The sequence below is a fragment of the Calidris pugnax genome, unplaced genomic scaffold (assembly GCF_001431845.1).
Source record: "Calidris pugnax isolate Ruff unplaced genomic scaffold, ASM143184v1 scaffold21, whole genome shotgun sequence".
In the NCBI taxonomy this organism is placed as follows: Eukaryota; Metazoa; Chordata; class Aves; order Charadriiformes; family Scolopacidae; genus Calidris; species Calidris pugnax.
The window spans coordinates 2,150,423-2,164,603 of record NW_015090770.1 but is presented as its reverse complement, the minus strand read 5'-3'; the positions used below and the strand labels follow the sequence as shown (position 1 = coordinate 2,164,603).

Here is a 14,181-nt window from a genome sequence, read left to right as displayed (position 1 = left end):
ACGGGGCAGCAGAGTGGAACCATGCCGCAAAGTTACATCTCAACCTCATTTTTTTTCTTTTTATTTTCTTTTTTTTTTTTTTTTTAAATAAACTGCTTTAAATACCTACTTCAGAGAGCCCGGACAGACTGGTATAGCTTTCCTCTCACTATCTAAATAAGGCCCCTAACAATGTTATCACTTTTCAAAACACATCTGTCCCCCAGCTCCTAGCCCAGACAATTGGCAGGTAACCAGTTAATAAATGTCTTCGCCAGACTGTTGAATAGGCTGGCCCTGGCTCAAGAGTGATGTCAGGGCCATTCAATGCGCTATAATTGGAAAAACCTGGGGAAAGCAATCCCGTGTTTTTTAATAAATAAAGAGCGTATTAGCAGCCTCCTGCTTTTATTCACTACGGTGTCTACCTTGTTCGGTAGCAAAGTGGGAGGGTTTTTTTTTTCCCCGCTGCCGCTCGCTCAGTGATTTCTACTTGGAACTTGATGCCAGTTTCCAGATGTGTCTCAGGCCAGGAAGCCAGCAATCAGCCTGGATAAAGCCTCTGGGATTAGCTGCAGATCATCTTCTGACACACACATCCTTCCTGCACCCTCTCTTATGAAAATGGGGCACACCCCTTGTGCCCAAAAATACAATAAAACCACCCAGAGCCAAGCAAAAGCCCCTGATTAGATCACTTTCACATTAAATATGCGGGAATATATTTAATTAATTCAAACTATCAAAGCCCCCAAAGCTCCACTTGAGGGACCTTTACAACACCGGGGTGTTTACGTACAGGAATCACTTTAACAACTGTGATCTTCCCTTCTGCTGGAGCAGCCCCAGGCGAAGCTCCTCTCCTGCAGTTCTTCACCAGTGGTACCCACGGGAGAGCATCAGCTCCCCTGGCTCCTGGTACAGGACACCCGAGGGGGATGAATGCTCCGAAGGACTCATCCTCGGAGGAAGAAGCGAGAATAATAAATGTGTTTTCCCCCAGCTCTGTGTGAGCAGCTTCGGGAAGCTAAAACCCAAGCAGGTGAGATGAAGGATGTGGTTTGCATGGAAAATGATGCCAAGCAGAAGCACCCTGACAGCAACGCGCCTTCCAAGCCTCCCCGTGTCCCTTAGAAATGAACTACCCAGGTTTCCCAGCCCCACACAGCCAGGCTCCACTGCTCTGCCACGTGGTAAGCAGGAGGGGGGCAATTAGGGGGGGTGTCCCAGCCCAAGGGGACCCAATTATTGCATTCCCAACAAAATAATTTCTTTTTTTTCCCCTCCCCAGGCACTTAAGAGGCTGTTGTCAGGCCCCTTTCGCTCGTGCCGCGATTCCTTTCATCTCCCCAACAAAGCACAACTGAATTAACACCAGTTCCCCCCAATAACCACCACCCCCCCACACACCCCCCCGGCGTTCCTGCAGCCGCTCAGCTTCCACAGGGCACCTGAGAGCCACTGCCAAAACAGGAAAGCAGGCGCCTAATTGGAAGGGAGTATTTGGGAGTCACCCCGCACAAAAATTAGCAGAGATATGCTAGGAAAATAAAAGTGTCGGGCACTAACGGCGGGCTTATCTTCTTTTTCCATGACTCTAACCTTCGGGGCGTGAAGAGGCCAAAAAGTTTCACAGAGTGTTCCGAGGAGCTGGTCGCGGAAAGGAGCATCCTCTCCTTTACGTCCACGGCTCCCCCCAAAATAACCCAGGCTGATTTTGAGGCATAGACCTCCAGAATTAAAAGGCAAACCCACACAAGCTAAAACACCCCTGGCACTGCTACCCTGAGCCTTGGCCAGGGGTTGAGAAGTCGAGCGCTGCCCCATTTCAATTCACCTGCATTAGGTTTGGTAAAACCAGTAAGCTGGGCCAAGGGAGAAAGAGAACATGGATGTTTTCCATCCCAAGGAAAAGGCACGGGGGTCTCCATTTCTAGAGGTGGGACTGAATTTTAAGGTGAGGGGCCAGAGACAGCTCAATGAGGCTGGTTTGCAGGCAGCACGGAGAGCCCCTCTCCTCACCACCCACCCCTGGCCAAGATCCCAGCCTGGGACGGTGACCTGTCCCCAGGGGAAGTGCCAGCCAGAGCCAAGGGGAGGATTTTGGGATGAACTCCAAAAAAAATCAGCTAGACCTCCCTCCACCCTGCGGAAAGGAGCAAAAAGCCCTCGGGGCCAGGCAGAGGGACGCCGCAGCCTGGCAGGGAGCAGGCAGGCAGCATCTGGAGAAGTGACCTAGAGTATTCCCTGTCCCCTGGAGACACTGAGCTCCTCCAGGCCCAGCTCTGAGCTGCAGGAGCCCAGCCGGCTCTTGGAGAGAGAGAGAAGGAGAAAAAGCAGTGGGAAGCCCTGCTGAGAAGCCCCCTTTTGTGTAAACACGCTCCGTCCTCAAACTAAAAATAAAGGCAAACCACAGGAAGGGAGTGAGTGCTTGGACAATATCCGATTTGGTGTGTGCCTGGGTGTGAGCGGAGGGAATGGGGAGAAGAGCAGGGGACTCCACCCAGCCCAACCACACAAAGGCAGCCGTTGGAGACCTTCAAGATGGACAGGCGTTCCTGGAGATTATTTAAATCCAAATAACTGCTGCTTGGCAGATGCACACTCCTCTGGTATGCGCGCAGCACTTGGAAACGCTAAGTGAGGGAAAGGCTGCCATGGTAGGAGCGGGAAAAGGCAGGATCATCACACAAAGGCCCGTTTTACAGGTTCGGAGGCTGAGGCCTGAGGCTGTGCACTGAAGCCCCGTGGACCTGTCATAAAGAAGGAAGCAACCCAGGCAAGCTGTCAACTGAAATGTTCCCAGCTCACAGGTCTGTCCTCAAAAATCACTTCTCCCTGCACACTGCCCTTCCCACCTCAGCCGCTGAACCAAACCCAAACCAACCACGCGCTCGCAATGGCTGCAGGGAGCTGATGCTCGGGGTGGGCAAAGGCTACAGCTAAAACTCATGGGGCAAGAACAAAAGAACTTCTGGAAGGTGCAATATTTTGCCCAAGGCCAAGCATAATTGATTTCTCAGTCGACTGCCCATCTCAAAGCCGTCTCAAATGCTTCCTCAGGTGCTGGGCTCCGATTCACAGCACCTCATGACTGCCATCAGCCAACTCTCAAAGGATGGAGCATCACTGACACCTGCACATCCCACCCACAGCCTCCTGCACTGCCTTGCCAGAGGGATATTTTGCTGATGGGTACAATCCTCCCCAAGAGACGAGCATCCATCCATGCCCAGCAGAAAGCGTGCAAGACAGAGCGAGGAGGCTCCTTGAAGCCCAGGGCTCACCGTTGGTGCTGACACACCACTCAGAGGCCTTCTGGGGAAATGCAGGACCTGGGAGGGACCAACCGCTCAGCCTGGGCTCAAAACAGTCCTCTCACACAGAATGAGTCTGTTAAAGCAGAGAAACCCATAGGTGTCCCCTGTATGGCTACAGGTCCCACTGCATGGGCAGCAGTGCTCTGGGGTACTGGTGCTTGGGCCTTGGATGTGGCCACCATCAGCTCAACCCATGCCCTGGAAACCCTCCTCTCTTTAGCCAGTCACAGCTAACCTGCAGCATCTGCAACACTCAACCGTGTTGTTTCCCTTCCTTTCTCTAGTTTCTGTTAGAAAAAAATGAGACAGTGCTGAGCAGTGGAGGAAATCAAAGATGACTACGTTGACCTCAACTTGGGAATGTTTTCTGCTGATGTTTGTATTCCTCTTACTCTCTCCTCCTGGTCCCACGTTCACTTTCCTACCATCGCCACAAGCATTCATTTTCTCTCTACTATTAGAAAGGTCTCTAGGTCCATGTTAAAGGTCTCCTCTCCGAGGAGCTGGTCGCGGAAAGGAGCATCCTCTCCTTTACGTCCACGGCTCCCCCCAAAATAACCCAGGCTGATTTTGAGGCATAGACCTCCAGAATTAAAAGGCAAACCCACACAAGCTAAAACACCCCTGGCACTGCTACCCTGAGCCTTGGCCAGGGGTTGAGAAGTCGAGCGCTGCCCCATTTCAATTCACCTGCATTAGGTTTGGTAAAACCAGTAAGCTGGGCCAAGGGAGAAAGAGAACATGGATGTTTTCCATCCCAAGGAAAAGGCACGGGGGTCTCCATTTCTAGAGGTGGGACTGAATTTTAAGGTGAGGGGCCAGAGACAGCTCAATGAGGCTGGTTTGCAGGCAGCACGGAGAGCCCCTCTCCTCACCACCCACCCCTGGCCAAGATCCCAGCCTGGGACGGTGACCTGTCCCCAGGGGAAGTGCCAGCCAGAGCCAAGGGGAGGATTTTGGGATGAACTCCAAAAAAAATCAGCTAGACCTCCCTCCACCCTGCGGAAAGGAGCAAAAAGCCCTCGGGGCCAGGCAGAGGGACGCCGCAGCCTGGCAGGGAGCAGGCAGCCAGCATCTGGAGAAGTGACCTAGAGCATTCCCTGTCCCCTGGAGACACTGAGCTCCTCCAGGCCCAGCTCTGAGCTGCAGGAGCCCAGCCGGCTCTTGGAGAGAGAGAGAAGGAGAAAAAGCAGTGGGAAGCCCTGCTGAGAAGCCCCCTTTTGTGTAAACACGCTCCGTCCTCAAACTAAAAATAAAGGCAAACCACAGGAAGGGAGTGAGTGCTTGGACAATATCCGATTTGGTGTGTGCCTGGGTGTGAGCGGAGGGAATGGGGAGAAGAGCAGGGGACTCCACCCAGCCCAACCACACAAAGGCAGCCGTTGGAGACCTTCAAGATGGACAGGCGTTCCTGGAGATTATTTAAATCCAAATAACTGCTGCTTGGCAGATGCACACTCCTCTGGTATGCGCGCAGCACTTGGAAACGCTAAGTGAGGGAAAGGCTGCCATGGTAGGAGCGGGAAAAGGCAGGATCATCACACAAAGGCCCGTTTTACAGGTTCGGAGGCTGAGGCCTGAGGCTGTGCACTGAAGCCCCGTGGACCTGTCATAAAGAAGGAAGCAACCCAGGCAAGCTGTCAACTGAAATGTTCCCAGCTCACAGGTCTGTCCTCAAAAATCACTTCTCCCTGCACACTGCCCTTCCCACCTCAGCCGCTGAACCAAACCCAAACCAACCACGCGCTCGCAATGGCTGCAGGGAGCTGATGCTCGGGGTGGGCAAAGGCTACAGCTAAAACTCATGGGGCAAGAACAAAAGAACTTCTGGAAGGTGCAATATTTTGCCCAAGGCCAAGCATAATTGATTTCTCAGTCGACTGCCCATCTCAAAGCCGTCTCAAATGCTTCCTCAGGTGCTGGGCTCCGATTCACAGCACCTCATGACTGCCATCAGCCAACTCTCAAAGGATGGAGCATCACTGACACCTGCACATCCCACCCACAGCCTCCTGCACTGCCTTGCCAGAGGGATATTTTGCTGATGGGTACAATCCTCCCCAAGAGACGAGCATCCATCCATGCCCAGCAGAAAGCGTGCAAGACAGAGCGAGGAGGCTCCTTGAAGCCCAGGGCTCACCGTTGGTGCTGACACACCACTCAGAGGCCTTCTGGGGAAATGCAGGACCTGGGAGGGACCAACCGCTCAGCCTGGGCTCAAAACAGTCCTCTCACACAGAATGAGTCTGTTAAAGCAGAGAAACCCATAGGTGTCCCCTGTATGGCTACAGGTCCCACTGCATGGGCAGCAGTGCTCTGGGGTACTGGTGCTTGGGCCTTGGATGTGGCCACCGTCAGCTCAACCCATGCCCTGGAAACCCTCCTCTCTTTAGCCAGTCACAGCTAACCTGCAGCATCTGCAACACTCAACCGTGTTGTTTCCCTTCCTTTCTCTAGTTTCTGTTAGAAAAAAACCCCCCCCCCCCCCCCGTTTCCTTTAGAAAACAACTTCCTATGAAACACAGCTGTTTGGAGCAGGTCAGTTGCTTTCTCTGCAAAACACGCCGCACCGAGCACAACCGTCCTCGCTTCGTCCTCATTTCCAAGTGTCTGCTGAGATTTTTGCTGGCTTTCATTTGGGGCATTTCTTACAAGCTAAACACCTTTCCACAGGGTTCTCTCTGAGAGAACAGCAGCTGCTGGTGCAGCAGCTTCAGCCCCCACCCCACCACTCTTGTACACCGTACCCAGCAGCACACAACAACACAGGAGTGTGAACACACAGCCACACCATCAGTGCTACGAACACCTACGTGACTCACCTCCTCCCGCCCAACTTGGCAGCTGAATCCTAAACTAAACCAAAACTGAAGATCTTTCCTTTAAAACAACTTTAGCAGGTTCCCCTGCAACCCCCTGAGGTGCTGCTGGACACAGGGGAAGGCAAGAAGAAGGTGACACCTTCTGTTTACTCAGCTAATTACACTTCATTATTGCTGGAGCGGCCACTGCAGCGCTCATGGACCCCTTCCACCACAACTCCCCGTGCTTTTAGATACGTTTCCCTGCAAACATCTCTCGGGACGAGGACAGAGGGAGGGGAAAAGGGTCCGGGGGGCAAGTGGGGCTGCAGGTGGGAGTCCCGAACCTCCACCTTGCCTGAGCTGGGGCTGCCCTGCAGGCTGAAGTCAAGGCCGGGGAAGGTTGAGGGGGCATATTTGTACCCACAGCTCCTTGAAACCCCAGCAGTCACCTGCCCCAACCCACCCAGCCCCTTCCTTGGCTCCCCAACATGGCCCTGGGCAGCAAATCCAGCAGGGTGCAGCCCAGGGCCAGCGCTGGCGACAGAGCTCATCACAGCCCAGGTCTAAGTGACCTCAGGGGTCTCTGGGGAGAAGATCTCCTCCAGGTCACAGTCCCCCGTCTTCGTGGGCACAATGCTCAACACAGTCAGACAGCAGAAGGCTACACACAGGGACCACAAACTCAGATGCTCTCCTGTTAGAAACTTCTGAGGGGAAGACAAGGATAACAGGCACACACATTGAGAGCTCGATTCCTGAGGTTAAAGACCCAAATTAGTGAGGCATCTTCAGTCATGCTCTGGAAATACTTACTCCTTGCAAAATCACGGGTTGCCTCTAAAAGGCAAAGGATGGAGACATGGCTGGAAGCGCTGAACTCCACCTCCGCCCAGATGTGTAACTTCACAAAGACACCTAAGGAGAAAACCCCCGAGGGATTAGTGCCTCATGACGCCCAATGTGATGAACTCCCAGTTTTACCTGGATCAAGGTGTGTAAAGGACCCGATGACAAAGTCCAGCGTCGAGACAGCCAGCAGCAAGAGCAGCAGGAGCTGGAGCCTGATGATCCACTTCACCCCAGCCAGGTTGATCCCCAGCAGGCCCAGGAGGACAGCCAGGGAGATCCCACGCACCGCCCAGATGTTGCTGAGGCTCAGGACATCTGCGATGGACTCCGCAAAGCCAGTGATGTACATGGCACCTGCAGCACACTGAAGGAGGGAGCTCTGTGAGTGCCCCACAGAAGAAGGGATGCCCATCTGCAGCCCCACACGCTGGGCTTCTGGGGGGGTCTCTGCTCAGATGGACACACATTTGCTGTCACAATACAATCTTTCATGTTACTCTGGCCCAGAGGGACTGAACTTTATGGCTGTAAGACAGCACACTGCCAGGGCAGCACACCTACTGCCGGGTAAAGAGAGAAGACTGGGCGCTAGGGCCAGCAGCCCAGCAACTCTCCACTGGCTTTAAATTTACCTTCCATTAATGCTCCAGGAGAAACCACACTGGCTTCTCCGAGAGAGAAAAGGATGAGTCAACCTCTGAGCTTCACCCCTTCTTCTGTTTCTCTGAAGGAAAGGGTCCCCATTCAACACCTGCCTGAAGAACAGCCATTCGTTTCCCCCTCCGTTGCCTCCCAGGGGTTATTTTTAACTCGGTGTTTAGTTTGGATGTGAAGCCTGATGTCTCACCGGCTCCCCATCTCGTTGCTGGAACTGAGCCTGCGCTTTTGAGGAGAGCGCATTGTGCGAGCCCTGCCCCCTGAGCTCCCGGGAAAGCTGCTTGTTTGCCTTGCTGCAGGGCAGGACACGCTCTGCCCTGGGTGGCTGAGAGTCTCCAGGACAGGACATCTGCAGCCTCCAACCCCACTGCCGGGCAGTGAGCCTAAATACCAGGACATTTCCCTCCGGAGGGTCCCACTAGCTGACATTCCAGCAACAACCCTTTCCAGTGCACGGTATTCCTGACAAACCAGGTTAGGGCACACTATGCAGGTGGTGTGACCTTGGGTCCTGTGACCCCACTATCCCCATCCATGGATGAGGGATGTGCAGAACAGCTCCCACACGACTGGAAAGGAGAAAACCCCCACCCAAACCAGCAAGAGTCAGAGCAGACACCTCCTTTCTCATAGATCCCCCTTGGACCAACACAACACTACCCCATTGAGGGTGTTCAAGACAACCCAACCCAGAGCAGGTGCTGTGGGTTCTCATGTGATCTTCAGCCAGCAAGGTGTGGAGGATTCACCAATTCAGATTCCACACCTACAAGTTGGAGATCCTAGAGAAGGATTCACTTCCATCACAGGCAGACACATAGCAGAGATCAGGAGAACTACACCCTGAAAGTCTCTCCTTGCTGGTAGCCCCACCGTGAATGTCTCCACCACAGATACCTCAGACTGTGCAAGTTAATCCCCAATAAGTGGATGTATTCTTGTTTATTTGTGTTTAGCATGGCCTACACCACCACCAAGTGGACCACGCACATCCTACACAGGTGCTCTCCGGAAAACAGGTCCTTCCTGAGATAGCAGAGGACAATACCTCATGCCAGCACAGCCCTGCTTTGGGCACCTTCAAAAACTGCACTTGAGACCTGAAGCCAGAAAACCCACAAACAGAATGTAACTCTGATACACTCATTAAAATCAGGTGTAGCTCTTGCCTCTTGCATGAGGAAAGGTCCTGTAGACAGAAAGCAGTATCACCAAACCCCAACTCCGTGTACCTGACCAACATCAGCTTTCAAAGAAGTTAAGTTTTCATAACTAAGTTTTCTTTCCTTTCACGCCAAGGATGGCAATGTGTGAGGACACTCTGAAGGGAGCAGAGTGGAGCAAACCAACAATCTCAGCACCACAAGCCTCCTTGAAGCATTTCTTCAGATGAACCAAGAGCAGAATGGAGGAGCTGGGTGCCCAAAACCAACCCACTGCTCTGCAAAAAGTAATGGCCAGGGCCCCAGCAGCACTGTGACATGGGCTGGTTTCTCATGAGCTACCTGTCTTGAAATCAGAACTGAGTTCTAAGCTGAAATTCGCAGAAATCAGTCCCTTACGAGCCTTTGTAAACCACACGGTTTGCTGGATGAGGAATATAACTGATTTTCAACACCCAAATAAGTGCTGCCACCATATCTGCTTTTGGGATTTTAGGGTTTGACCCTGGAAAACCTCTGCTTACACAGACAGGAATTACTGCAAACCACTCCAGGAAAGGAAACTGCAAAGCAAAGGCCATATCTTGGCCCCATGGTTAGAGCTATGGTGAGCAAACACATATTGGTCTCCGTAGGACCTAGCAGACACGTGCAGCATCATTTAGGGCAATCTGGTTAAGCCTCTCCTCTGGAACATCCCAGGAGGACAGCAAAGCCCAGCTGGGTCTCAGCTTGCCTTGGCTGATGCAGCAGGAGCCCATCTCCACAGCATCCCCAGGGCACTGAGCCACCACCTCTCATCTCCCAGGGCATCAGCAGCACGTTGCCAGCCGTTCCCCACTTGCCCCAGACAGACCAGAGAATCAGAATCATGAAATGGTTTGGGCTGGAAGGGACCTTAAAGATCATCTAGTTCCAACCCCCCTGCCATGGGCAGGGACACCTCCCACCAGACCAGGTTGCCCAAAGCCCCATCCAGCCTGGCCTTGAACACCTCCAGGGATGGGGCATCCACAGCTTCTCTGGGCAACCTGTTCCAGTGCCTCACCACCCTCACAGGAAAGAATTTCTTCCTGGTATCTAATCTAAATCTCCCCTCTTCCAGTTTAAAACCGTTACCCCTTGTCCTGTCACTGCACTTCCTGACAAAGAGTCCCTCCCCAGCTCTCCTGTAGCTCCCTTCAGATATTGGAAGGTCGCTATGAGATCTCCCTGGAGCCTTCTCTTCTCCAGGCTGAACAACCCCAGCTCTCTCAGCTTTCCTCATACGAGAGGTGCTCCATCCCTCTGATCATTTTCATGGCCCTCCGCTGGACCTGTTCCAGCAGATCCATGTCCTTCCTGTGTTGAGGACTCCAAAGCTGGACACAGTACTCCAGGTGGGGTCTCATGAGCACAGAGCAGAGGGGCAGAATCACCTCCCGTGACCTGCATCTCTTGATGCAGCCCAGGATGGGGTTGGCTCTCTGGGCTGCCAGTGCACATTGCCGGCTCATGGTGAGCTTCTCATCCACCAACACCCCCAAGTCCTTCTCCTCAGGGCTGCTCTCCAGCCATTCTCCACCCACCCTGTATTTGTGCCTGGGGTTGCCCCGTCCCAGGTGCAGGACCCTGCACTTGGCTTGGTTGAACCTCATGCGATTTGCACGAAGAGTGCAAGGATGGGGAACACCCCCATTTCTAGCGAAACTCGCCTCGGGACGGAGGTTACACCAGCACCTTGTAGCCGGGGAGTGGGGAGCAGCCTGCAGCTGGTCCGAAGAACGCTGGGCAGAAGACACGGCCAAAGAGAAGGGAAAGGCATCAGCTTTTGGGAGTGGGCAAAGCGTTCCTGAGTGAGCTGCCAGCTCCCACCCCGCAGCCCCCACGGGATGCCGAGGAGGCCGCAGCCCAGCTTTTACGACCCTCAGGACAGGCTGCATCCTGATTGCTTTCCCAGACGGGGTTGGCTCGCAGAGCCAGAGTGGAAAATATGACAGGAAGGATTCTCATGTGTGGCCCGTTTCCATATCTTGGCTTGTAACTGTGTTCAGTTTGCATTTTATGGACACTTGCTTTTAATCTGGAGTGAAAGGAGAAGAGGGGATTATTTTTGGTTCGGGGGCTTTTAAGGGTTTTTCGGAGGTTGCTGCAAGCCAGTCAGTTAAAAACAAACCTCAATAAAAATGCTTCTCTGCTCACCACATTTTATACCGTTCATAACATCTTTATGGGGGGAGGGGGTTAAGTTACTGCAGGCTTAAGAGATTACTTTCCATTTTTTATGTTTACTACTTGTGTATTTCAGTGCTTCACCACCACGACAGCTCCTTGGGGCCTTTCAGAAAACCCAGAACTGTGACATTGGGATCTCAAGAAGTCAGTTAGCTGTTGCCCTTGCCGCTGCCCAGCTCTCCTCCCCGTACCAGCTCCACTTCTGCTGGCTCCCATGGAGAATCAGCCAAGGCTTGCCTAGTCCCTAAGGGCACAGGGAGCACGCCAAGGCCAAGCCGCCAGCCCACAGCTGCTCGCTGGGCTTCAGGTGGCCACCATGGCCTCTCCCCCTTCAGTTTAAGTCAAGTCTCTCACCAGCAAAGGCATGTCCTGGCAATGGGGGTAATTTGGGATGGGAGGGCATGTCCTGCACGGTTTGCTTGTTGAGATACCCAGTTCCTCCACCATTGTGACCTATGCCAGGTGGCACATGGCCACGCACAGGCTTGTTCTGGGGGAGCAGAGCGGGACTGAATGCTCCCCATGGTGCCCTCCCATGCTGTCCAGCATAGTGGAGCATTACTCAGGTTTTACTTACACAATCATAGAATCATAAAATGGTTTGGGTTGGAAGGGACCTTAAAGATCATTGAGTTCCAACCCCCCTGCCATGGGCAGGGATACCTCCCACCAGACCAGGTTGCTCAAAGCCCCATCCAGCCTGGCCTTGAACCCCTCCAGGGATGGAGCATCCACAACTTCCCTGGGCAACCTGTTCCAGTGCCTCAGTACCCTGATAGTGCCGACTTACTTCCTGGTATCTCACCTAAATCTACTCTCTTCCAGTTTAAAGCCCTTGCCCCTCATCCTATCACTACATGCCCTTGTAAAAAGTCCCTCTACAGCTTTCTTGCAGGTACCCTTCAGACACTGGAAAGATGCTATAAGGTCTCCCCCCAGTCTTCTTGGAGCATTACTTGCTATGGCAGGAAAGCAAAAGATTCAGATCTGCTTTGCAGTTTCAACATTTTCTTTAAATAACTTTTTGTTTTTAATTACCTGGCCAAAAATATAAAGGAGGCCAATGGTCCCTCCTACTTGACCTCCAAGGACAGTAGAAATCATGGAGTAGACTCCTCCACTTCTGATGCTGCACTTCTCACACACCCCAATTCCAGATAAGATTGTCACCAGGGCGACCAGGGCGACAAAGGACACCAGAAACATGCCCATTATAATGCCAGTGTTTCCCTGGAATGAAAAAAAGAAGAAAAAAATCAAATAAAGATCAAGTCACACCAACTCTGTTGATACAGAAAAAGGACCTGTCTATCTGCTTCGGGTCACTAGTGATCAATGAATCTGGAGTCATTACAGATTAAAAGAAAAACACACACATACCCGTATTTATCTAATTAATGTAATTGATTGCCAAACTGATTGCCAAAGTTTCTATTAGCACCCCTTTGAAGACCTGCTTCGTCCTGTGGCTGGACAGACCTCTGCATGAGCAGGTTCTGCTCCGTCACTGGGCTCCTGCATGAATCACTGATTTTGTCCTCTGGTTTAAAAAGAATGATGTCAAACAATGATTCAGCCACCGTGGGCAGGGGATCACTCTCTATTTGCATGTTTTAGAATGACATGCTTAAAAAAAAACCAAACAACCAAACAAACCACCCAAAAACCACTTCCATAACAAAAAGCAGTTTCAAAACTGAACCTCTGGGATTTGCAACAGCCGATTTATTAACAGCATTATTCAGCTCACATTTTAATTTTTCAGAACATTTACCTTTAAAAGCTCTGATCCTCCCAGACAATGAGATGCCAAAGAACAAAACCCCACAGGCAACCTGGCGTGGAGGATAAATCACACTCTGACACACCAGCGCACGCGGTGCCGTACCCGCAGGACGCACGCCCAGCGCCTCTCGCTCTCCCTGTTCTCGGGGGAGTTTTGTGCAGAGGATTCAGCCCCGAGGAAGGAAAAAAGGACTCCTTGCTGCTGGGGGCAGTGGGGAGGAGGTGCTGCACCAGCCATGGTGCCGCTGGGGGTGAGGAGCCAAAGCCCCTGAACAAACCCACCTGTAGGTCCATGTTGGCAGCTTTAACAGCCAGCATCATCACTATTTTTGAAGGTTTTGTTTGCCATTTCGGTCGGATTTTCAGAAACCGATGGCCCTCAGTACCTCCAAAAGCATTCAAGCACCTCTTCTGAGCTCGGGACCTTCCAACCCTCTCGCACATGGCCGTAATTCATCTTCTAGAGTCAAAAGTTTTCCCCCGTGCTCCAGCCCACCTTCTCCCCTGCTGACACATCGCTCAGTGATTCCAACTGCACCACCAGAAATCTCCTCCAGCGCTTCCTTAACGCCTGGCTTCCCTTCCCCTGCCTCTACTGAGACTGCAGGCCATGTCCACATCCCTCCTTTCCAGCCTTGCTCCTGCAATGCTCATTCCTGAGGTCACACTAGCCTTGATGGGCTTTGTTCGCCACCAGCACTAAAAAGCCGCTTCTCAGCTTTGGGGTTGGTTGAAATCCCAGATATATATATATATATTTTATTTTTTTTTTTTTTCTCTTTTCCCTTCTTTGTGAAACAACAGAAACACATTCAGGATGTCGCTATCATCATAAAATCCTATTTTGGTTGAAGCACCCCGCTGCCTTTGACACGGGTTTTATCTGGTCAGTAGGGAAGGGAGCCAAGGCTCGCTATAAAGGCAGCTGCTGGCTGGGTCAGCACCACAGCCCACTACAGCCCCACACGTCTTTTTCAAAAGGACAATAGTTCTTTTTCTTCAACAGCTTGCCCTCAGGTTAAAAGGGTTAATAAATATGACGCGCTTCAGTCCAAAAAAAAAAAGAAAAATAGGTGCACACACGCAAACGTACACGAAAGCCTCGGGCTTCTCCAGAATCTGGTGGCACCAGGCTATGGCAGCCACTAGTTAATGGCCAATCCAAGGGTTAACCCGAAGAGCAGGGAGGGAAACTGGCCTCACAGCAACAGCAGCAAGAAGAGAAAGTGGGAAGAAAAAGCCCCCATTAGACACTGATGCCTATCTATGCGTTCCTGCTGGAGGGGGTTAGTGCAGCCAGTTACAACCGCCCTGAGGATTTCGGCAAGATTAGGGTCCCCTGGAATCACAAAGCTCTACCAGCCCAGGCTCAGGAAATTTATAGCAAAAGCCTAACTCTGCGAACAGCTC

The 14,181-nt window shown here is 52.2% G+C and overlaps 1 protein-coding gene across 1 annotated transcript in view; it reads right to left on the bottom strand.

Annotated features, from left to right (window-relative positions):
* Positions 1 to 14,181, bottom strand: part of SLC12A8 (solute carrier family 12, member 8) — a 59,218-nt gene that overhangs the window by 37,618 nt on the left and 7,419 nt on the right. The window contains exons 4-5 of the mRNA XM_014938762.1: positions 12,025 to 12,216; positions 7,085 to 7,316 (exon numbers count right to left, since the gene is read on the bottom strand). Coding sequence (XP_014794248.1) covers positions 7,085 to 7,316; positions 12,025 to 12,216 — 424 coding nt within the window. The remainder of the gene's footprint in view (positions 1 to 7,084; positions 7,317 to 12,024; positions 12,217 to 14,181) is intronic.